This window comes from Poromitra crassiceps (genome assembly GCF_964638095.1).
Source record: "Poromitra crassiceps genome assembly, chromosome: 16".
Classification (NCBI taxonomy): Eukaryota; Metazoa; Chordata; class Actinopteri; order Beryciformes; family Melamphaidae; genus Poromitra; species Poromitra crassiceps.
Genome location: NC_139645.1, coordinates 29,958,591 through 29,983,047, shown reverse-complemented (window position 1 = coordinate 29,983,047; position 24,457 = coordinate 29,958,591). Strand labels below are relative to the sequence as shown.

Below are 24,457 nucleotides of genomic sequence, written 5' to 3'. Positions count from 1 at the left end.
TGAGCCAATATGACTATGCATGTACATACTGGTACAGCAGTGTCACAGCAAAAAACAAAAACATGCTGCAAACTAGCCAAAATAAAACCCTAAGGTTAGTGTTAAACATGCATTCACGAGCCCACATAGGACCAGCTCACTTCAAAAAGGTGGGCTGGCTCCCTGTGGAGCAGAGAGTCTCGTTTCTGAAACTAGGATACATGTATAGAATGGTTAATGGAACTGCCCCTAGGTATCTTAGCTCCTGCATCGTTCTGCGTGGCCAAGTCCATGGACGGCAGTTACGGTCAGGGACACTAGCCGTTCATGAGCCTAAAACAGGCTCCAAAGGTTTTTTATATACAGCAAGCCGGCTGTGGAACTCCCTGCCCAGGGCCATCCAAAACATCCCCACTTTAGCCAGCTTTAAGAGGGCTGTAAAAAAGCAGCTACAGGCATAGGTTGCAGCATGCACCAAGTAGATTTAATGTTTCTAATTCAAAATGTCTCATGTATTTTAAAAACTCAGAGTTCAGAATGCTGAAATCTGAATTCTCGTGTGTGTTTTATACAGTATGTGCTCTCTCTCTCTCTCTCGCCTTCTCTCACTCTTACTTCTCTTCTCTACTACTCCCACTTCTCTTCTCTCACTCTTCTTTCTCTTCTCTACTAGGGACCACATTGGAAATAAGCTCCAGGACTTCAAAGCCCTGGGACTTTCATGTGTTTTTTTTATCCCTGTACGCCAATTCTTTGCATTTTACTTCTACATGAAATGTTTATGTGCTTGTACTAAATAAAATCAATCAATCAATCAATCAACATGTACAAAGAGGAGGGGAGGCATATTTGCTAAATGCTTAATTGCTAGACCATCCTAACTTCACATCCAGTAGGTCTACCTGTTTGCAAGGGGCCCTGTGTGTCACTGTCAGACCAGTTGGTGAACAGCTGAGCAGCATTAATATCAGGACAAATTGCCAATTTTTCAAATGGCAACATGTCAGACAACATTTCACCTGCAGTTTGAACCGTCAATTGTAGCAATGTTATGATGAATTAAGCTTATCATACTGTTAAAACCTTTGCACCATATACGTGGACACAATATTGCCAGGTCTAAAAGGTTTTTCGCTTTAGATGAGCATCATTACTTTTATTCTTATGCATCAATAGGAATAATTGTATGAGTGATTTAGGTACTGACCTGGTTCCAGCTTCAGGGTCACTGCAGGAAAAGAAAGAAACCAATCACTGTTAGCCCAAATTAATAACTGTGAATCGTTGGATGTCTGCTAAACTTAAGTTCAGCTGAAGTGAAAGTTTGAATCATAGTTTGGGGTGAACAGGAAGAGAGGAGAAAGATCAAGCATACTTCTACTGCAGTCAATGATTTGCTGTTTGCCAAAATGTGTCATGATCCTGTGGCTGCTGTGTTGTGACCCCGCCCCCGCACTTCCTGTGTTTTTTTCTCCCTCTTGCTCCCAAAAGTGTTTCTCATGTACGGCTAGCTGATGTGAAGCTGGAGGTGTGGTTGTAGGGCTGATGTGATGTGGTGAAGATGGAGGTGTGGTTGTAGGGCTGATGTGGTGTGGTGAAGATGGAGGTGTGGTTGTAGGGCTGATGTGATGTGGTGAAGATGGAGGTGTGGTTGTAGGGCTGATGTGATGTGGTGAAGCTGGAGGTGGTGGAGGTGTGGTTGTAAAAATGTTGTATTGTAGCAATGTTATGATGAATTAAGCTTATATTCACACTGTTAAAACCTTTGCACCATAGACGTGGACACAATATTGCCAGGTCTAAAAGGTTTTTTGGCAACGCTTTAGATTAGCATAATTACTCCGGAGTTGGTGTAATCTTTTATACTAACAGTGTACAGATGTTAGTCATCTAACTTCGCCATCTTACGGCCATATTTCCAAGGTGCTGCTGTGTTGCGATGGCAACAGTGAGGGGGGCTTTTGTAAAGAACAAATAAAACATTTAAATAGCCCCACTTTTACCTTTACAGCTGTGGCTAAACTAATTGAGTAAAACTACATTGTTGAATACTACTGACCTAATTGGTCAATCATGACATTCTATGTTTTGCTAATTCTGTATAACAGACCATTGCTAGGTAAAACAGACCATTGCTATGCACGCCGTTCTAAAAGACTGGAGGACCACGTACAGACATATCAATCCACAGAAAGAAGTCCGGTAAATTTAACAGTAAATTTAGAGTTAGCATGGAAGTAGCCGTTGTCACAGTCAGTAGGCTATATCAATAATGTGTTATATCAATAATGTGTGTACTGTAGTCAGTATAGTGTAGTGTGTAGTGTAGTATAGTGTAGTGTGTGTGTGTGTGTGTGTGTGTGTGTGTGTGTGTGTGTGTGTGTGTGTGTGTGTGTGTGTGTGTACACTAGGGCTGCACGATGTATCGTATTTTCATCGTCATCGCGATATGAAACACGTTACCCCGCTAGCCGGGCTCATACTGTATGAGCGAGAAGCGCCCGGCTAGCGTGGTAAAATAACACGCTACTGTAGCTAATATGTACCCTTTTATATTTTTGTTTATAGCATTTTTTCATTTATCGCAGGTCATATCGTCATCGCAATATTGAACTTGAACTACTTGACTTGACAGAGAACACCTTCAGTCAATAGGCTACTTGACTTGACAGACAACACCTTCAGTCAATAGGCTACTTGACTTGACAGACAACACCTTCAGTCAATAGGCTACTTGACTTGACAGAGAACACCTTCAGTCAATAGGCTACTTGACTTGACAGACAACACCTTCAGTCAATAGGCTACTTGACTTGACAGAGAACACCTTCAGTCAATAGGCTACTTGACTTGACAGAGAACACCTTCAGTCAATAGTCTACTTGCCTTGACAGACAACACCTTCAGTCAATAGGCTACTTGACTTGACAGACAACACCTTCAGTCAAGTGTCGCCAAATCCACTCAAAAAAACATTCTCTCTGCTGGTGCATACGCTTGTTCTTGTTTAATTTTTGTTATTGAGTCTATTTCTGCAATTACTGCAATTCTGGCTGTTTACTCTACAAACGTTAACGTTTGTTGCTTCAGGAGCCACTATAGTTTTGCCAACTGTTACGTTGTCAACTACATGGACTCTCTCATTTCTGCACTTTGCTGGAGGCGGGCTGGAGACCAGACTGAATGTGAGGTCACATGATCAGGGTGGTTTACCAGGCTATGTAGTGTGTGGATGAGTGAGAAAATTTAAAATAAATCAACCCAAAAACTAACCAAACCAAATAACCCAAAGAGGAGAGACAGACTGACTGCCTGACCATGCAGGTGTCAGACCTCTCTCTAATGGTCTTGAGCCAAGGGGCTGTCTCACTGTAATAAGCAGGATAGTGTAGAGCAGCGAGTTGGTCATGATCACAAAATAAACCCCTGATCAACCTGAATGATCTCCCTTTCAGGAAGTGCAGGGGTCTTGAATCACCCTGAAAGAGTATGTATCAGTAGCTACTGTACTGGCTCACTGTTAGTACAAAACATGACTCTGGAATCATTACGCTGTATGTTGCAGGCTGTAATGTAAAGCTTTAGTGAAAACACCTGGCAATCTTTTATTCAAGTCTATGGGGGAGGAGTGCAGCGCCTCCTGTGTTGGCAGGGTGGAAATGGAACTCAAGAGAGGCAATTCAACAACATTAAGCAGGGGGGGGGGGGGGGGGGGGGTGCTGGTCTAGGCCCGGACACAAAATGTGAATACTATCAATTAGAGATCATTTTGATTACATCAGTATTAATAATATCAATTAGACAGTAATTCATTGTAAATAAATATAGTATTTCTTGGCTTCCTACCTGTTCTGCGTATGCGTTTGACAATGGGAATCATGACGAGCAGCAACATTGTCAGTACCACAAAGATGGTGACTATTCTCCCTGTTCTCCCTGTTCTCCGTTTCCCTTCACCATCAGACTCTACAGAAAAAATAACAGCAACAAGTGTTAAGTCAAGTCAAGTTGCTTTATATAGCAGCAAATCATAACAACAGTTTACAAATTAAAAATGAATTCAAATTACATCTTTACAAATGGTTGAAGACCAGGGTCTTTACTAAGTTTCAACCCAGCAATTTAAACAATTTCATAACATGCATTTGGCAGCAGCAGGAAGGAAAACAACGCCTCGAGCAGACCTGACTCTAGGTGGCATCTGCCTTGACTGGTGGGTTGAGAAAGAGAGAGAGAGAGAGAGACACGAGAGAGAGGGAGGGGAGAGACAAGAGAGAGAGAGAGAGGGAGGGGAGAGAAGAGAAGAGAGAGACGTAGTGGTAGCACTGCATTGTTGTTAAAGTGTTGTAACTCACTCGGGATGAGGGGGTTGCTGATGGGTTGGCTGACCTCCTCACTGACTGGGTTCTCCACCTTACAGCTGATTGATGCATACTTCAAATCCTTCACCTATAAAACCAGTGAAATATAAGATCACAAACCAATCACTCAGCCACATTTCACTTTCATTTTTAACAGAGCATTCAGATTCAGTGCCTTGCTCAACGGCACTTCAGCAGCTTAAACCAGCTACTCTGGTTAAAGCACAGTCTTCTTAAGCCAACGCCCACATTGGAAGCATCCAAAAACACCTAACCTCCTAAAGCACATGATGTAATCTGCTGTGTTGAGAGGAGCTGCTTAGACACAGTTCACAGAAGCTGCTAGCTAAACACTTCACATGCTCACTCTCTTTCAGTCTGAGACAGGTTCCCCATTGTAGCCCTGAAAATCTTATTCTTTATGATATAAAACTGACCAAATCTAAAAAAGAAAGCAGATTTAGCGTGTGTGTGTATGTGTGTTTTTTTAGTCTGAGTGAAATGTTCTCTCTTTATGGTCTCTCCTGATTCTAAATATAGCTGAATCGCTTGGTTTGACCAAGTAAAACTATTCTTACTATTTTTACAAAATGTCCATGGAAAAATAAATGGTGGATGAAACCCCTTGGTTTGTATGTCTAACCCGGAAGAGGGTGTGACTTTGGCACTTTATATTTGGGCTTGCTGCAGGAAGGGGGGGGGGGAGGGGGGTTAAAACAGCTGAAAACTAGCGGCTGGTGCAATGAATATGTGATGCAAGTTGAACAAATCATTATGGTGTATTCCTGTAAAGGAATGCATTTGTTCATCTCCTGATATTACTAGTGGACATTAACTCAGTGGTTCTCAAAATGGGGTCTGGGGAACCCCAGAGGTCCATGAGAGGGTCCCCAGAAAAAAGAAGGATAACTTAATGTCACTATAATTCATCCACAATTAATTAACACAATGACTGTTTTGGTCATGGTCTTCATACACTTTCTGTAATAAAACATCTAAAAGCTAAAACCTTATCAGATGGGAGTCTGTGGTCTAATTTGTGTCAGTTGATGTGAAAAAGTTTGAGAACCAGTGCATTAACTAACTGACACATGGACAGAAAGACTCAGAGGTACAAACACTGTCAGTAGCATTGCTGTATTGTACCTTTGTAATGATCATTTGGTGTTTGAGTAACTCTGTGGAATTCTCTCTGGTGTTGTCTTTCTCCCAGGTGTAGCTGACTGGTTCAGCGTCTGTGGTGGTGTTTGAGTCACAGCTCAGAAAACAGCGAGTCAAATCATCTGCACACCATTTAGAGATGGAGGGTTTAGAGACAGGTGCTGTTGTTGATGGAGAGAAGAGGAGAACAGCTGTTACAGTCATGATCACTCACATGCACATAGTTATTTCTCTGTCTCAATGCAGACAGCTGGAAAGAGACAGAGACACTCGCACACTTTGTGCACCTAATGTGCACTTAAAGGTATAGTTTGGATTTGTTGATCTGAGTTTGTATGAGGTACTTGCATACAGTTTGTGTACTACATTTATGCAGCCAGCCTGGTCCCAGTTTGGAGAAATGCAGACCGGTCACATCATGGAAGTAGAGCTGCCTGATGATGTGAAACGGGCCATGAGAAAGGTGCAGGTGGTGCATCAGCCCCACTTCTTCCCCACTTAGCTCCACACCTGGCTACAGTGAAGATTTCAGCTAAAAACACGGTGTAAAAGACACCTTTTCACGTCAATTTGGTATCTGAGGGCTTGTGGAGTCTTGGATTACACCAGGTGAGCAGTATGGAAGCATTTTATGTATATATATATATATATATACATATATACATATATATATATATATTTTTTTTATACGTTTTTGGTTCCCTTCACACTCAGCAGACAGCTCTACTTGCGTGATGCGGCCGGTCTCCATTTCACCAAACTGAAACCACGCCGGCTGCATTCTACTGCATGTAGTACACTGACTGTATGCAAGTACCTCACATAAAATAACTATCCCTTTAACATGAACAAACATGTAACATGGAGGGAGGGTTTCGGCACAATGTTAATAGATTGTATAAACATATCATGTAGCCACCATGATTGTCACCATTTTGAAGCCTTGAGTTTGGCATTTTGACCGTTGCCATCTTGTTCTTTTGTTTTGCCAGACAGAGCTGCCTGCTATTGGTCCGTGTTAGGTGAGCTGTGAGATCACTGGACAGGTGACCTGTCAATCACACCCCAAACAGGGGTTTTCCTGGCTCAAAATGAGGCAGGGGTGGTACTAGAGCCGATATTCACCGATTACTGATATGGCTGCAGAGTGCTGACATAGTGCATTTTTGAGCAGATATAGACCTTTTCTATGTGGATTGTGCACCGATATAACGATGTGCAAAGCTACTCAGACGGCTGCTTTCTTGAACAAATAGGCCAACTTTATTAAAAAAAGAATTTAACATTATGCATTGTCAACTTCTGGAAGTGAGCACTGAGGAAATAAAGAATAAAAATATAATAGCTAAATAAACATCAGTAGCCAACAGTTACTGTATGTTCAGTATAATTGCTGACCATTTACAGTGAATAAAGAATGTAATAAAATAAAATGTCCTGAGATCTACTGTGCACAAAAAGCTTTGTGTATGTGTTGTTAATTGTCTCAATACAGTTAGCTTCACCTAATGCATAGCTTCATCATGAGTCAAGTGAGCTGTCTGTGTAAAACCATGCTCTCGCAGGCTCTTGCCAGTCACTTTTTATCTATTTTGTTGTGCATCTAAACGTGTCTTTAGGGTACTTCCTTACATTTAATTTAATTTTCAAAATAAACCTATTATCACTTTCAATGGCTGTCTGCTAGATCGCAGTCTGGGCGGCGAATCCATGGCTCTTAAGACGATAAGCAAGGTGAATGGCAGAACCAAGTTCTTGGCCAGAAAAGCGCAGTTTCTGGACCCGGATAGTCTTCACCTACTAGCAAATTCACTGGTCTTATGTTGTTTTGATTATGCGATTGGCTCATGGTACGGTGGCCTAACCATAGCCCTAAAAAAGAAGCTGCAGGTTTCTCAGAATAGGCTAGTCAGGCTTGTCTTGGGGCTGTCTGCGATGGACCATGTTGGTAAGCTGCATTTCCGGCAGTTGGGTTGGCTCCCTCTGGCAGCCAGGTCAGTTCAACTACAGCTGAACCAGGTGCACAGCATCTATACCAACAGAGCCCCTGCGTACCTTTGTAAGCTCTTCCAGAAACGTAGTGAAGCCCACACACACCTCACCAGAGCCAGTATTGCAGACCTGACCGTGCCCACGTTCACCACCGAAATGGGTAAACGCTCTTTTAAGTTTGGGGGAGCAGTTAATTGGAACTCTCTACCCCTAGCTATAAAAAGCATCTCCAGCCATCTCATTTTTAAGATAAAGGTCAAAGCATGGCTTTTAGATAATGTTTCAGAATAGAATGGTCACCTTTTAGTATTAACTCTTGGTGTGTTTATGCTGTAGGTAGTGTAGCTTAGGATGTTTTATTTATTTTATTTATTGGGGTTAATTGGTGCATTGTATGTATTTGTTACTATGTTGTTTGTCCCAGTCCAGGGACCACAGTGGAAATAAGTCGAAAGACTTTCATGTGTCTGTATCCCTGACGCTCTGATAAACTTGTTGTAACTTGTTTTTTCCATGATTGACGTCTAATAAAATCAAATCAAATCAAATCAAATCATGTGTGCTTTAGATGTGTTATTTTGAAAAACTCTGACCAGTTGTTGTTGCTAGCAGACATGGGTAGTTGTGAGGAGCCGATGGGAGCTGCTAAACACAGTCGCACTAATGATAAGAGAGCTGATATTCCCTCGAAAACATATTTTTCCTGGTTGGAAACACAGCATTAAGCAGCAGGACTGCAGACTGTGCTTTCAGAAAGGCTCTTTATCGTGAGTGGGATCACGTAGCTGATGTCTGATAACGTTATTGTAGCTAATCAGAGGCTAATGGGCACGGCTACATTGCAGTTTACAATCTCATACAGAACAAGTGGCTGTGGAAAGGCAACCAGCCAGCCTTCACTTACAAATAATGAAATGGTTATTTGATTGAAGGTTTAAGGGGTAAATTAATGTCTATATCTGACGTTACTGGTAAAGGTTGCTGAGCTACTATTTCATCACCAAGCCACAAGTGCAACACTTTTTAGTGGGGCGGCTTTAGCTCAGGAGGTAGAGCCGGTCGGCCAATGACGCAAGGGTTGGCGGTTCGATCCCCGCTCCCTCCCAGCTGCTGTCGTTGTGTCCTTGGGCAAGACACTTAACCCTCCTTGCTCCCGATGGTGTGTAGGCACCCTGCGTGGCAGCCTGCCGCCATCGGTGTATGAATGGGTGAATGTAGACTACCTACTGATTGTAAAGCGCTTTGGATAAAAGTGCTATATAAATGCAGGCCATTTAGTGTTTTTGCAAGTATGGTTTCACCTGTCAAGAGCTGGAGGCGGAGCTAAATTATATGGAGGCGGCCACCTCCTAATTGTCTATGTAACGTGGCTCAAAAAACCACATTAAAATCTGCTTGATAATTAAAATGTTGCCGACAACGCCACCTAGGTTAAAGAGACTAGGGCTCTTATTAAAAGGAAAAACTGAACAGGTTCTTTAAAATCAGGAGTGAGCAGAGTTAAAAGCCACTAAAAAACCCAAGGTAAAAAGTTGACAGTTTATTGGTTACAAGGCTATTAACACATTGACTGCCAGCCGTTTTTTTCTTGCTGTAGGTAGCTTCTGCCAAGCCGTTTTTTGAGGATTGTGGCTCATTTTACAAGCGCCGAGGATTATTTTCTGCTTGGAGTTTGTGAACATACAATATCTCAAAAGTACTAATAGAATGTGTACTTTCTCTGTCTAAAAGAGTTAGTTTGTAGAGTTAGTAGTTATGTAAGCATTAGCAGTTGAATACAGCATGGTTTTAGCATCAGAAAAAATATTCAGAGATAAACGGCTTTTTGTGAAATTCGATAGAACTGTCACTTTAACCATTCATTTTTGGCTCTCTCTCTCTCTCTCTCTCCCTCCCCCTCTCGCTCTCTCTCTCTCTCCCTTCCCCTCGCTCTCCCTCCCTCTCTCTCTCTCTCTCTCTCTCTCTCCCTCCCTCTCGCTCTCCCTCCCTCTCTCTCTCCCTCCCTCTCGGGAGGGAGACGCACTAGGTTTAATCCTAGTGAGAGGGGGAGAGGGAGAGAGAGAGAGAGAGAGAGAGAGGGAGGGAGGGAGAGAGAGAGAGCGAGAGAGAGAGAGAGAGAGAGAGGGAGAGAGCGAGAGGCAGAGTTGCTTCAACTCCTCCCTCTTCTTGGCTGCAGCGGCCGTCACAGTCTCAGTGCTTTTGCTGCTGTCCTGTGCCTGTCTGCAGGCTGCTGTTTGAGGAAGTCGGCATGGACTCGCTCGCTTCTTGGGAGTTTTGGTTGAGAGAAGCTTTTGCGATTCTGGTCATATTTATGCTGCGTGTTTCAAAGTGTGTTCCACCTGTAATGTATTATGTAAATTTGCAATCCCGCATCGCCAGCAATCAGCGCGAAAACGAGAGCGTTTTCCCCCAACCATTTTCATGAGAATGTAATACTGTAAAATCGCCTCGCCATTTCCTTGAATGGCTTGCTCCCTTTTTCTTTGATTTCGCTCGTCTGGGGGAGCACTGTCAACACTTAGTGGGTCGGTAAAATAGATTATACACATTCAATACCTCCAATAATTGTATAGGAGACGTAAAAGGGATTGATCAACGCCCCACCGTCAAAAAAAAAAAAACGATTTTTTTGACGAGTACACTCGTCGCTGGCAGTTAACAGCTGGATTGTGTTTGACGAGTACACTCGTCGCTGGCAATCAAGGTGTTAAAAGATGATTTTCCCCAGCCCAGCCCCAAGTCCACTGCTCCAGTAATAGTCCACTCCTCCCGGTGGCTCCGGTCCTGGTCCCCTCCGGCTTTCCTTTATGGGACCAAAATGTAGCGTCAGCCAACCGTCACAGTAAAATATAGGTCACACAGCACAGCACCCTTAATAAAAGAACCCATACAACCGCGCTGGAAAGGGGGAGCTGCCGGGGCTGCAGCCCCCCCTGGTGGCGGCCTCAGCCCCTGCACCTTCCTGACGCAGCCCCCCCCAGCCCCCCCCAGCAGCCCCGCCCCCACCCTCATTTGGCGAAACTTCAGTGACTGTCACAGGCATCTCTCTCTCTCTCTCTCTCTCTCTCTCCCCTCATTTCCCCGTGGGTGCTCTGCTCTGGGCTCTAGGCTGTGGCTGGGCGGGTCGAGTCTCTTTACATTGATTTGATAGCAAACTCCTCCACCCGAGGCCCGCTGGCGGCCCCGGGTTACAAAACGAGTTGATCAAAACATAGCCCGATCTGATTGGCTGCATGAGTCAGTGCACTCTACCCTGCTGACGTAGTGAGTAAACACACTTGCATTGAGCGGTATCAGAGAGAGAGTGACAGACTGACACATACAGCATGCTTCGGTCGCTTGTTCCTATTCTGTCGAACTGAAGTGGTGTGTGAAGTGTGTGTGTGTGTGTGTGTGTGTGTAGGTCGCTGTTAAATCTCCTATGTGCGTTTGCGTCAGCTTTATCGCTTTATCGGGGGATGGGTTGGGCGACGGGCATGCGCAAGCATGGGCACGCACTGGCACAGACATAAATCGGCACCCCTGATTCCATTCAAGTTTTAAGACAATAAATTGTGCATTACAAGTGCCAACTTGTAATGCGCGCCGCGCAAGTCCGAATATATGCTTCAGACCCCCTCGTGGGAGATAGCTTCCCGCGCGCCTGAACCCATAGGTAAAAAGGCTCAAAAATACATGCATAAAACACTCGATTGAGTTCAGGGGTTGCTGTGCTAAAAAATGGCCCAATGAAAGTCCCGGTGGCTTGACAACGGAGTTTAAAAGGGACGATTAAAACTGGCTGGGGGTAAAAAGGCCCAATAAAACCAAGGGAAAATGTCAACTATTAAACTACTAAAATAGCTCAAATCAGGCCAACGCTGTCTGAATTAAAATGCAGAGGAAGGAAGAAGGAGCCAGGGGTAACAACAGCACTTAACTTGGGAGAGGGGCTCGTCTTAACGTTACCCCTCTGCTGCGGTTGCTTGGCTTTCCCCTGGCTTTCACTGACGATCCCACGCTGTCTGCTACTGCCAGGACCTCGGGACCTCAGATGCGCACTGCTCGTCTTACTCCTCATCTGTGGCCACACTCCACTTGTCTCTGGTCCTCGTCACTCTCATGGGGTTTGTTGCGCTCGCCCGCCCGTGCTTCCTCCTCTGTCTCTCGGGTTCAAGGGAGCTCTAGGTTTGAGGAGGAACGGCAGCTTGAAGAGACTGGGGAGCCCCACCCCGCCCACGGCTCCCAGTACCAGGTGGAGCGGCTTCCGGGCCTTCCCCCTCTCTCCTCTCCGCCGTGAATCCGCCACGGTGCGCCCATAGGTACGCATAGGAGAGAGGGGTACTCAGCGGCCAAGCCGCTCACACCTGCATCTTACCCAAGCCGCGGGCAGGGCTACGCCCGGCTCCCCATCTCAGCCGCTCCCCCTCGGAACTCCTGCTAGCAGCGCGACATCCTCGCTCCCCTCTGGCCTTTTCCCTCTGGTCTGCTTCTCTCCGTCTCTGTGAAAAACAAGCGGATATATCCCCCTGCTCACAGGCTCGCAGGTGAGGACAATCCCGCTGATTTGCAGGGTGGCCTTCAAGTGCGATCGGGAATCCAGTGCGTCCCATTAAAATCATTCAAATGCAAAAAGTGTCCCGGCCACATCTATGCAGGAAAAACCCTGTCAAGGCATCGTCTTTTCTCTCGTCTATTTGAGGCTTAATTGGACCATAATTGACAAAATGAACATCATGCTGTTTTAAAGAAGACTTGAAACCTAGAGATTGAGATCATGAACTCATTAGCAAACCAAATTCATAAATCAAGTGAGAAGTAACCTCATTTTCCCATTGACTTCTATACAATCTGACTTTGTTTTGTATAAACAGGTGAGTTACATAAACATTCACTTCCCATACAGTTTCATGAACGGTGAAATAGGGACCAAAACCATTTTTTGAACCAGGTTGTAAACATGCTTATTTCTGCTGTAAAGTTGGGCATTTTAACATGGGGTCTATTTGGACTTACTCGCTTTTTGAGCCAGCCTCAAGTGGCCATTCGAGGAACTGCATTATTTGCACTTCTGAATTGCTTTCATTTTTCCCAGTCAGAGGTTGCTGCTTATGGAACCCAGTGTATTTTAAGAGGAGAAATGTCCAATCACAGTGGTACATCAAGTCTAGGTTATGAAGAGACTGGCTTGCACTTTTAAAAACAAAATGAGGCGGTTGTAGTACGTGTAGTTCTGTGTGGATCGGTGTTCTCAGTTCAGAACTGGGTTTACGAACAAAACCGTCCGAACTCTTCTCTCTCTCCTCTCATACCAAGTGACGAGCAGTCTTCTCTTCCAGTTTTCACCTCCAAGCAAAATCCTCTTTTCAGGTATAAAGCTAGCATCAAATCCTCTTCTGTATCTTCCCTCTGTGTCTCCGGTCCGGATCTTCTCTTGCATCTACATATTTCTCTTCTGACATCCTTCATATATATTTGTTCAAGCATCTATATTCACTTTTCTAATTATTCCTCTCCTGTCTAACATCGAGTCTCAGCTTGGCTTTACTTTGCGTCCGGAGGAAAAATGACGTCGCTGCCTGTCGCACTAATGCTGCCTTCATGGGCTGTCAGAAATAACAGTCATGAAATAGCAGTGGGCTACACTTAATTAAAAGCAAGTGGTGAATCACACACAACTCCACATCACCGACTTGAAACTGGACAAACTGCCAACATAAAACACTTACAGATGACTTTAAGATGAGTCTGGCTGTTGACGGTGTTGTTGATCTCTACTGTGTACCATCCACTGTCTTCTCTGGTCAATCCTGTGATCTTCAGCTCTCCAGTTGAAATGTTCAGGTCACCACGATCTATGGAGCAACATGGTTAGGGTTAGCTTATCAACAGAATTCTTCTCAACATAGTTCTTAACATGGTTAGGGTTAGCTTCTCAACAGAGTTCTTAACATGGTTAGGGTTAGCTTCTCAACAGAGTTCTTAACACTTTCAGTGCCACGGCCCTTGGGCAAAAGGTTGCTTGCTGTGCCACATAGGCCGCAATGCATTTTAAAACAGTCATATAATTTTTTTAATAATTACTATGTAAACACTGAACACGCACAAATAACGATGAGACTCTCTTCTATCACCTGCAAAAAAAAGTTTATTGATCCCATTTTCCGTTCTTTAGTTATGAGCCGGAGAAGATAGCTTGATTGAACGAAAAACATACCTTTTTTTCTACGAGCTGAGATAATGAGCCTTTTGTGAAATTAAACATTTCAAGCACATCTCTGACTCTGAAGCTAATTTTCTGATGTCTGGGTCTGTCTGGGTGAAGTGTATGCTGCTCTGCTGCTCTCCGTGCTCCCCCCCCCCCCCCCTCAACTGCACACGCCTCCTGGGTGTGTCTTATGTGTCTGGTGGCTCTCAGTCTCTGCTGAGTTTGCTGCGCACACACAGTGAATGGTGCGCGACATTCAGCTTTTTGGTTCCGCGTGTGTTTGTCACGGGCTGGCATGCTTCCAGTTCGGAATAATAATGCTGATTATGTGAATGTGCTGTTGCAGCGTACATGGAAGTGCTCAGTTGTGACAGCGGATGCTGCTGCTGGGGGCACAGCTGGCGTTGTGCTCGTTTATGGAGGCACGTCGATGCATACGGACGGATGCGATGCGATTTCCTCATTTTCCCCAGTGACTATTTCTGTTTGTTTGGCTCCTTTTTCTCTGATCAGGAGAGTGCTGTCGCCACCTAATGGGTTTGTAAAATAGGTTATCGACCTCCAATAGCTACAATATTGTTAGAGGCGACGTAAGAAGCTTAGATCGACACCCCCCCGTCAAAAAAACAATTTGGAGTTATGACGCCATTTGGCGTCGCTGGCACTGTACGGTAAATTTCTAATGACGCCATATGGCGTCGCTGGCACTGAACGTGTTAACATGGTTAGGGTTAGCTTCTCAACAGAGTTCTTAACATGGTTAGGGTTAGCTTAGAGTTCTTAACATGGTTAGGGTTAGCTTCTCAACAGAGTTCTTAACATGGTTAGAGTTAAGCTCTCAACAGAGTTCTTAACATGGTTAGGGTTAGCTTCTCAACAGAGTTCTTAACATGGTTAGGGTTAGCTTCTCAACAGAGTTCTTACAGACGAAATGAACCCAACAGAATGCAAGTAGCGCGAGGGTCAGAGACGTTTCAGAGGGGGTCCACCCGCTAAGCCGACCTTAGGTTTAGGTGTGGGGGGTGAAAGAGGTTAGGTTTAGGGTCAGGGTCTGGGGGAGGTTAGGTTTAGGCATGGGGGGAGGTTAGGTTTAGGCGTGGGGGATGGGTGAGCTTAGCTCCAGCGGGTCCACCGACACGCTGCACGCCGCCTCGCTCAGCTGGTTCTGCTTGTGGGCTATCGGCATTGCGGCTTGTCGGCACTGTGGCCTGTCGGCACATAGACGCAGCACCGTTTCAGAGTTAGAAAACAAATCTTGTCTGAGATGACAGGGTTGAGAGGCGGACCATAATAGCGTGTCGATGATTTGATTTGACAATTCTGGGGACTGGCTTTGGCATTGGCCAATCCTGGCGTGTTCCGCCCCCAAATCGAGTGGGATTCAGCGTGTTGTGGTGCTACGCGAGTGGGATCCGCAGAGTACCAGGCAGCCAGCTGCTTCTGTGTGGAGCGGAGCGGACAGTCCGATGCATGAGTGCTGCCCGCCCGCCTGGAATCTCCGAGGGGAGACCCCTTATGCTTATGTTATCCCCTAATGCGAGTTTAACGAGCCAGTTACATTTCTTTGCATTTTTAGACATCACCGTTTGCTTTATTTTGTATGTTACATACAATTGGCCAAGTTAGTAGTTAGTTTATGGGCTAGAAATTCTGCCAGATTACAGACACTAGGCTCCATTTTCTCCTTCATTTGGAGGAGAAAATTCTTCTGAAATGAAGATTGATCACAACATGGCAGCTGTCAAGCTGCAATCATGTTGATATGATTGGATGAAATGGGGTAGAAATCTGATAGTACTTTGTGACGTCAGCAAACTGTAGATTACTGTTATGAATAAAATCTTGAAAAATTTACTTTTGATGTGAAAAAGTGTGAAAAACTAAAGTATTTAGATTTTTGAGATTTTTTGGCATACATTATTAAATAGGTGCACTGAATACCCAGGTATTTGAACTAAATATAGAAATGAGCATATTTCTTAGTATACGAGAAATTTGCACGCTGATTTCTAGGTGGATACTGGAAATTTGGCACCGCACTCTGGTCACGTCACGAACAGCGCAACCCCCAAGTTTGAAGTCGATTGGACGAATGTTCTCAAGATATGTGAAAGCCATGTTCAGATCTCTGCCAAACACACTACTCCATAACGCACATGTCTCCATACACTGCATCCACAACATGAGATCTCTGTCAAACACACTACTCCATAACACACATGTCTCCATACACTGCATCCACAACATGAGATCTCTGCCAAACACACTACTCCATAACGCACATGTCTCCATACACTGCATCCACAACATGAGATCTCTGCCAAACACACTACTCCATAACGCACATGTCTCCATACACTGCATCCACAACATGAGATCTCTGCCAAACACACTACTCCATAACGCACATGTCTCCATACACTGCATCCACAACATGAGATCTCTGCCAAACACACTACTCCATAACACACATGTCTCCATACACTGCATCCACAACATGAGATCTCTGCCAAACACACTACTCCATAACGCACATGTCTCCATACACTGCATCCACAACATGAGATCTCTGCCAAACACACTACTCCATAACGCACATGTCTCCATACACTGCATCCACAACATGAGGTCTGTGCCAAACACACTACTCCATAACGCACATGTCTCCATACACTGCATCCACAACATGAGATCTCTGCCAAACACACTACTCCATAACACACATGTCTCCATACACTGCATCCACAACATGAGGTCTCTGCCAAACACACTACTCCATAACGCACATGTCTCCATACACTGCATCCACAACATGAGATCTCTGCCAAACACACTACTCCATAACGCACATGTCTCCATACACTGCATCCACAACATGAGATCTCTGCCAAACACACTACTCCATAACACACATGTCTCCATACACTGCATCCACAACATGAGATCTCTGCCAAACACACTACTCCATAACGCACATGTCTCCATACACTGCATCCACAACATGAGATCTCTGCCAAACACACTACTCCATAACACACATGTCTCCATACACTGCATCCACAACATGAGATCTCTGCCAAACACACTACTCCATAACACACATGTCTCCATACACTGCATCCACAACATGAGATCTCTGTCAAACACACTACTCCATAACACACATGTCTCCATACACTGCATCCACAACATGAGATCTCTGCCAAACACACTACTCCATAACGCACATGTCTCCATACACTGCATCCACAACATGAGATCTCTGTCAAACACACTACTCCATAACGCACATGTCTCCATACACTGCATCCACAACATGAGATCTCTGCCAAACACACTACTCCATAACGCACATGTCTCCATACACTGCATCCACAACATGAGGTCTCTGCCAAACACACTACTCCATAACGCACATGTCTCCATACACTGCATCCACAACATGAGATCTCTGCCAAACACACTACTCCATAACGCACATGTCTCCATACACTGCATCCACAACATGAGATCTCTGGCAAACACACTACTCCATAACACACATGTCTCCATACACTGCATCCACAACATGAGATCTCTGCCAAACACACTACTCCATAACGCACATGTCTCCATACACTGCATCCACAACATGAGATCTCTGGCAAACACACTACTCCATAACACACATGTCTCCATACACTGCATCCACAACATGAGATCTCTGGCAAACACACTACTCCATAACGCACATGTCTCCATACACTGCATCCACAACATGAGATCTCTGCCAAACACACTACTCCATAACGCACATGTCTCCATACACTGCATCCACAACATGAGATCTCTGCCAAACACACTACTCCATAACGCACACATGTCTCCATACACTGCATCCACAACATGAGATCTCTGCCAAACACACTACTCCATAACGCACATGTCTCACTGTGAAGTTCCCGATGCATTCTGACGCATTCAGGCGATAACGTGGGGTGGCAATGTGCCCCAAAAAAGTGAGCGCTTGCCTTTGTTACATCGCCCAAAAGCCGCCAGTCAAAATAGTGGTCGCACCGTCGCACTAACATTACACTGTGGATGATTTTACAAGTGGCATTCAAGTCATATCTGACTAGTTTTCAATTTATTTATCCCCACAAAAGTTATGTCTCGATATAGGCTGATGCAACTATCACCCTCTTGCATTTTCACATAGCCTACAAGACAGACAGGTCGGGAGGAAAATAAACCATTCAAGCCGTTTGCAGCACTTGAGGGTAACCGTGAGTTTGCTCGTTTAATTCGTTGATATAAGCGATTGCCCGAACGATTAATTAATTAATAGGCTGGCTACGTGAACGTTAGCGGGTACTTTAGCCTATGCAGTAGGCTAAGTAGCCTAGTAGGCTATCATCTCCTTTGTTGCATTTTTAAACTGTCAGATGGGGGAGAAAGAAACGATTCAACTTTTACTTGTTTACTCACCTAATTTGGCTCTCTTCCAAATAATCCAGCCACGTAACTAACGCTACGTCCATTCATGAAAATAATGATCACTGGGACATTAATGGTTTGTAAAGTGCCACTCGCCCGCCCAATCAGGCATACATGATCCGGAACATGAGCTGCCAGTGTTAACACTTTGAGTGCCACGGCCCTTGGGCAAAAGGTTGCTTGCTGTGCCACATAGGCCGCAATGCATTTTAAAACAGTCATATAATTTCTTTAATAATTACTATGTAAACACTGAACACGCACAAATAACGATGAGACTCTCTTCTATCACCTGCAAAAAAAAGTTTATTGATCCCATTTTCCATTCTTTAGTTATGAGCCGGAGCTTGATTGAACCAAAAACAGACCTTTTTTTCTACGAGCTGAGATAATGAGCCTTTTGTGAAATTAAACATTTCAAGCACATCACTGACTCTGAAGCTAATTTTCTGATGTCTGGGTCTGTCTGGGTGAAGTGTATGCTGCTCTGCGTGCTCTGCGTGCCCCCCCCCCCCTCAACTGCACACGCCTCCTCCTGGGTGTGTCTTATGTGTCTGGTGGCTCTCTGCTGCTGCACACACAGTGAAGGGTGCGCGACATCTAGCTTTTTGGTTCCGCGTGTGTTTGTCACGGGCCACAATGCTTCCAGTTGAGAATAATAAGGCTGATTATGCGAATGTGCTGTCGCAGCGGGCACGGAGGTGCTCAGTTGTGACAGCGGATGCAGCTGCTGCGGGCACAGCTGGCGTTTGGCTTCATGCATGTCGATGCATACGGACGGATGCGATGCGATTTCCTTTTTCCCCAGCGACTTCTTCTGTGTGTTTGGCTCCACTTTCTCTTATCAGGAGAGTGCTGTCGCCACCTAATGGGGTTTGTAAAATAGGTTATAGACCTCCAATAGCTACAATATTGTAAGAGGCGATGTAAGAAGCTTAGATCGACACCCCCCCGTCAAAAAAACAATTTGGAGTTACTGACGCCATTTGGCGTTGCTGGCAGCCTACGGTAAATTTCTAATGACGCCATATGGCGTCGCTGGCACTCAATGTGTTAAACAGCCACTTTTCCAATAATGCGGATCCTATACTAGGGGCTCAGATGGTCATGATCCGCACTCGCGGGAGTGCGCATAAGGCGGCTAATTGTTTCTAAACATGCAGGCCGACCGGCTAGCAGCTGGTTATAATCCGGATTTCACTGCATGTTTAGAAGGGGTTTTGTTTGGCAAGTGGAGAGATTGTACTTTCTCCCCTTGTCAGACAGTCTGGTTAGAGGGCAGCTATAAAAGATTGAGCGGTAAACTGAAATCCACTCTTCAACTTGAATCCAAAATAACAAAGACCGACAATACCAAAATAAAAGCAAATCAGTCTCCTCTTCCTCCTCACAAAATCTACACGAGTCAAAAATGTTTAGGAAGGAGCGCTTCCTGGACTAAAAAAGTTGTTTGTTTGAGGTGCTCTTTGGATAGGGATAGGCCTACCTATAGGCTGAAGAAATACAAGAAACTCCAAGGCACTCTCATTTGAAAAGGTTAAAATGCCTTTATTTGCATGGCAATGTCATAATAGACTTTAAAAACCAAACTTCGACGCGTTTCGGCATCAAGCCTTCATCCTGTATTGTTGCTTCGAGAGGGTGTAGAGATATATAAAGCCCAATAGATGGCGACATTCTGGTCTACAATACATCAAAGGTCACATAAAGGGTGACATAGTGAATCCTATACAGACAAAACAATGGTCACACTGTTGGATGCTCCATTTTTAAGCCGTGTGTGTGTGTGTGTGTGTGTGTGTGTGTGTGTGTGTGTGTGTGTGTGTGTGTGTGTGTGTGTGTGTGTGTGTGTGTGTGTGTGTGTGTGTGTGTGTGTGTGTGTGTGTGTGTGCAAAAATACAACCAAATACAATATATGGTTCTATAACAAACTTTTTTTTTTTTTTTTAGATAGGCCTACATCTAGAACTGATACATTTTCTTGATTATGTTTCTCTTATTTATCCATGTTAGATCCTTTATTATGTCAGAGTAGACTGTTCAACTTTCTTTCTCAAATTTAAAATCTACAGGACCATTCAGCAAACATCTGAGAGAACAACATGTCCCTCCCTCCCCCTGTTAAATGTGAGTGTTACATCCTTATCTCCCCTGGTCAAACATGGGAAGCTTCAATCACCCACTGTGTCTCAGTATAGCCTACCTTTGAGTTGCTTGTAGGGATGCACCTCCTTTCCATACCAGTCTATGGCCAACGTAAGTCCATGTCTCCAACTTATGGCTGTGATGGAGCCAGTCACAGAGGACAAGTCTGGCCTGAGGACAACACTGCCCCCTAGTTTCCCGTAGAGTAGTTTCTCTGCAATGACAAAAAGTATGGAAGCTGTGACATTTTAAATGTGAGCGTGTGCTTTGGCAGTGTCAGGGGGGGCGGAGCAGCAATGCTTCAGCTAAACATCCAACCTGGTCATAGGCGGTGCTAGTGTCCTAGAGAGAGAGTGGCGTCAGCGGAGGACCAAAATGCGAGACTCATTAGCCAATGAACAGCCAGGAATGGGTCTCGCGCTACTTTTGCATGCTAAAATAAAGCTGATAATGTACAATTTGATTCAAGGGATGAAAACCCCTTTCAGAGTACAACACAAACTGTCTATTTTGCTGCAACTCGACAGTGCTGCTTAATCCAGGACCTTACTTCCTGGAACTGGTCCATTGGAGTGAATGGAGATGTCGGGACTCTTCTATCTATACGGCTCTGGGCGGTGGTTCTATTAGGCAGAACAGGCCTCGCAGACCAGAGCATTTTATTTGTTATTTTTTTGCGAGGAGCAGTCGGCACTGTGACACTACCAGTACGTTACATTGTCAGACATCAATTCAAACGTGTTATCAGAGCAGGCAGAACAATGAAGAAGCGTTTTCAGAGTGGCGTAGCTAGTAGCCTACTGCTGCCTTTGTTGGTAGATTAGGTTCGTTTTAGGCATCAGTCACGGTCAGGCTGACCCTCTGCTCACTGATTGGCTTTGAGCCGGTCTGAGCCAATCAGAGAACAGAGAGATGGGGCGGGTCTTTGCAGAATGCTGGTGGGAAATATGACTGCCCCTACCTACTCCACCACTTCCACTGAAAACTCTTCAAGTTTCAGAAAGAAATACAGATGTGAATGGGAAGAATCAAACACTTGGCCATTACATCTGTTAACATCCACTCTTCGCCCCCGGTTGGCTTCCTACCTACTGACCTCTTCCTGCCGTCACACTGTGTTGATCTAGTGGCCTTCTTTACGGTCTCATTATAGTCGAGCGAGGCTCCACAAGGCAGATCACGTGTGCACTCCACGCTGGGCCGATGCTTTTATAGTCAGAACGGCAGCCAACCGATCAGCATGTTACATTGTACAATGGTAATAGTGAGAACAGCCCAGGTCTTAAAATTTGGCACGGGATGGCGGAAATCCCGCACATTTTCCCGAATTCCCGCATATTTTCAATTTATAAAGGGGGAGTAATCCCGCAATGGTTCACGCAGACCGATCTATGTTTGTGCGGAATGGTGCTTAACAAGCGAAACGGCTGTCTGTCTGACCCACTGAGCACAGACTGTAGAAAGAGATGCAGGATAGCCAAGTGAATGTGATTGGATGAACGTTTGACACTAGGCCAATCAGAGGCAGAGAGGGGCGGGTCATGCCTTCGCCATCATGGGAAAAAAAATATCGCGTCCCTGTCCTCTCTCGACATCAACGCTCCTCTGCTGATTTCTCGGTGGATACAGACAGCTGCTTGCAAACATGATAGCTCGCTGGCTAAAAAGGAAAACTACGTCCTCAGAAGGGGGATCCGCTCAGAAAAAACAAACCGAACAAGTCAAACAACAAGGCACTTCTAGCTGAAACGTCAACACCGAGTAACGTCAGTCAGTGATGTTTAGTGTTACGTTATTGACGATGAAGAATCTGATATCGATAATGACGTTAATTAATAACGTTAATCCTCCTTATGCCGAGTGTCAGTGATGTCAACGATGTCGCCACTCAAATGACATTTCTCATTAAGCAGCCATGAAAATCTGGTGGAAGCATTTCCAATCAAAAGTGAAACGACCCACAGATGGTTTATAGTCCCTTCAATAGAACTCTCCCCAATGCAAAATTCAAACAGGTTTAGTTGCCAGTAATGCCAGTAAGAAAGGCAGATGTAGTGAGCAAAGATGGATGATTTAATATTCCATAGATCTAACCTAACCAAATCAAACTGACATCACTATTGTGAACACAAAACAAAGAATACTTCTGATATAATATGATATTAGTGTTTAGTGTATCACTCAATACAAAAACATAAAGGCTTTCATAGAACCAAAAGCCTATGGCTTAGTCTGCAGAAAAAACACAACAAAAGCCATAGTAATTTAGACTCAGGTGTGCATAAACTACTTCCTTTTTTAAATACAAAAATGTGAAATTACAGTATTATCGCTTATTGGACAGGAGAAGCAGGTATTTGTCGTTATAGTATCGCCTGAAAGAATCCCCCCCAAAGTCTATAGATCCCCCCTATCTGAAGAACATAAGGGGGGAATTTCCCCCTAGTTTGCAAAGTGAATTTTAAGCCCTGCAGCCCATGGAAAGTCACAATGAAATGCTATTATGTGCAGTACTGAGTGCGCTTTGACTCTCAAATGGTCGTATATCAGCACATGAATGAATCACCAAACTTGTTTTTACTGAATAGCCGTTTCAGTTATCAGCCCTGATAGCTGCTTTTAATCTCTCTCAACACAACACATACTTGTTCAAATGACTAAAAATGAACAGTTACAAATCAAAGTTTTACCACATGGGTCAAGAAATGTCGTGAAACACAGCGTGAGTGTTTTCCCTGCAAAGAGCAGCGCTCCCTGGGAGCTGTGGAGGTACGTGCTGTTAGAAACATCTTCAGATACGCGCTGTGCGGTTGCAGAGGGCGTGCCCAGCGCATTGACGTAATTTTTGGTGAGCGGCCCTCGCTCCTCCCCCGCGCCTGGCTCGGCATTGGCGACCATAAAACAAGCTTAACACTGCTAGCGAGACGTGTTATTCTGATGCATTGGAAGAGCCCTCGTCCCCCCTCACACACCCATTGGATAAAGGATGCCCTCTTCTTTGTCAAATTGGAAAAGATCAAGCATGCTATCCGTGGTTCAAATGAAAAATGTGCACAGATTTGGCATGTTCATTTTTAGAACATGTTGGCTCTCTCCACCTTGAAGTCATGTCCACTGACTGAGAAAGCCGGATTGAGGGTATGTGTCCTGGTCGTATGTATACTTTTTACAACCCAGTTTAGGTGAAACCACGCCCCCATGTGTCACGTCACTTCCACTCGCTCGCACCGAAACCAGCAAGCTTGGAAAATACTTGGGAAAGATCAATGAAGATCTGCCGTTATGCAGCAGAGCAGATATAATACACTTTAAGCATAATATGACACATTAATTAGGCGGATATATATCACTATGCTATAATATGACATTATTTAAGTAGTAAAACTGATATTAACATAGTTTTTTCTTGGCTTTTAAATGTAATCAACTCTGATTCTATAGTAGTAGTATTGGGGTCTGTGTCACCCACACAGCCATTTAACGTCAGTATGAAAGCAATGCAATTATAATTTTTAAACGGTGATGGTAATCTGAGAAAAATAACAAGTCAATGATCATAACATGATGCTGCATTTGGATTTTGCGACAATCGACTGTATCAATGCACCGCAATTAAAATAACGCTAGTTTTTTTTTTGCTCGCAGTCGGATTGCAGGCAGTCTGCAGTAGAAGGGCGTAAAAAACTATGTGTAAGTGGATGATCACAAAAAAGCAAAAAACAAAAAACAAAAGGCAACTGCACATGTGTCGGAGGAAGCATGGTGCTAGTCTACAGCTCTCCCCAGATCAGCAGAGGGGGTGGAGCAGCAACCGGGTAGCAGAGAGGAATTTGGGGAGAAACAATTGGGGAGTAAATGAGGGGTGAAGCAGAAAAAATGATTGGGGGGAAAAACATTTTATCCAGTGAGTTCAAGTTTCAAAAAACTATCTCACTACTACAATAAAATGGCTACTATGGGAATTAACATAATCACACATGAATACAATTGGGCTCATTGAATCATCAAGAGTCTCATCTTTACAGTCATATCCAAATGATTATGACTAATGATTATGAATAATTATGACTTTTTAGGGACCCCAGTATGCACATATATTCAAATAAAAGAAAAAATATGAAATGTATATCCTTTATGTAAAATAAAATAAAAAGTA

The 24,457-nt window shown here is 44.3% G+C and overlaps 1 protein-coding gene across 1 annotated transcript in view; it reads right to left on the bottom strand.

Moving 5' to 3' along the window:
* Positions 1-23,199, bottom strand: part of LOC310791577 (protein NLRC3-like) — a gene marked incomplete at both ends in the record, with an annotated part of 35,512 nt that extends 12,313 nt beyond the window's left edge. Inside the window, 5 exons of the mRNA XM_083653244.1 lie at positions 4,335-4,428; positions 5,487-5,623; positions 13,202-13,327; positions 20,360-20,515; positions 22,992-23,199. Of these exons, the coding sequence (XP_083509370.1) occupies positions 4,335-4,428; positions 5,487-5,623; positions 13,202-13,327; positions 20,360-20,515; positions 22,992-23,199 (721 nt within the window). The remainder of the gene's footprint in view (positions 1-4,334; positions 4,429-5,486; positions 5,624-13,201; positions 13,328-20,359; positions 20,516-22,991) is intronic.
* Positions 23,200-24,457: the final 1,258 nt, after the last annotated feature.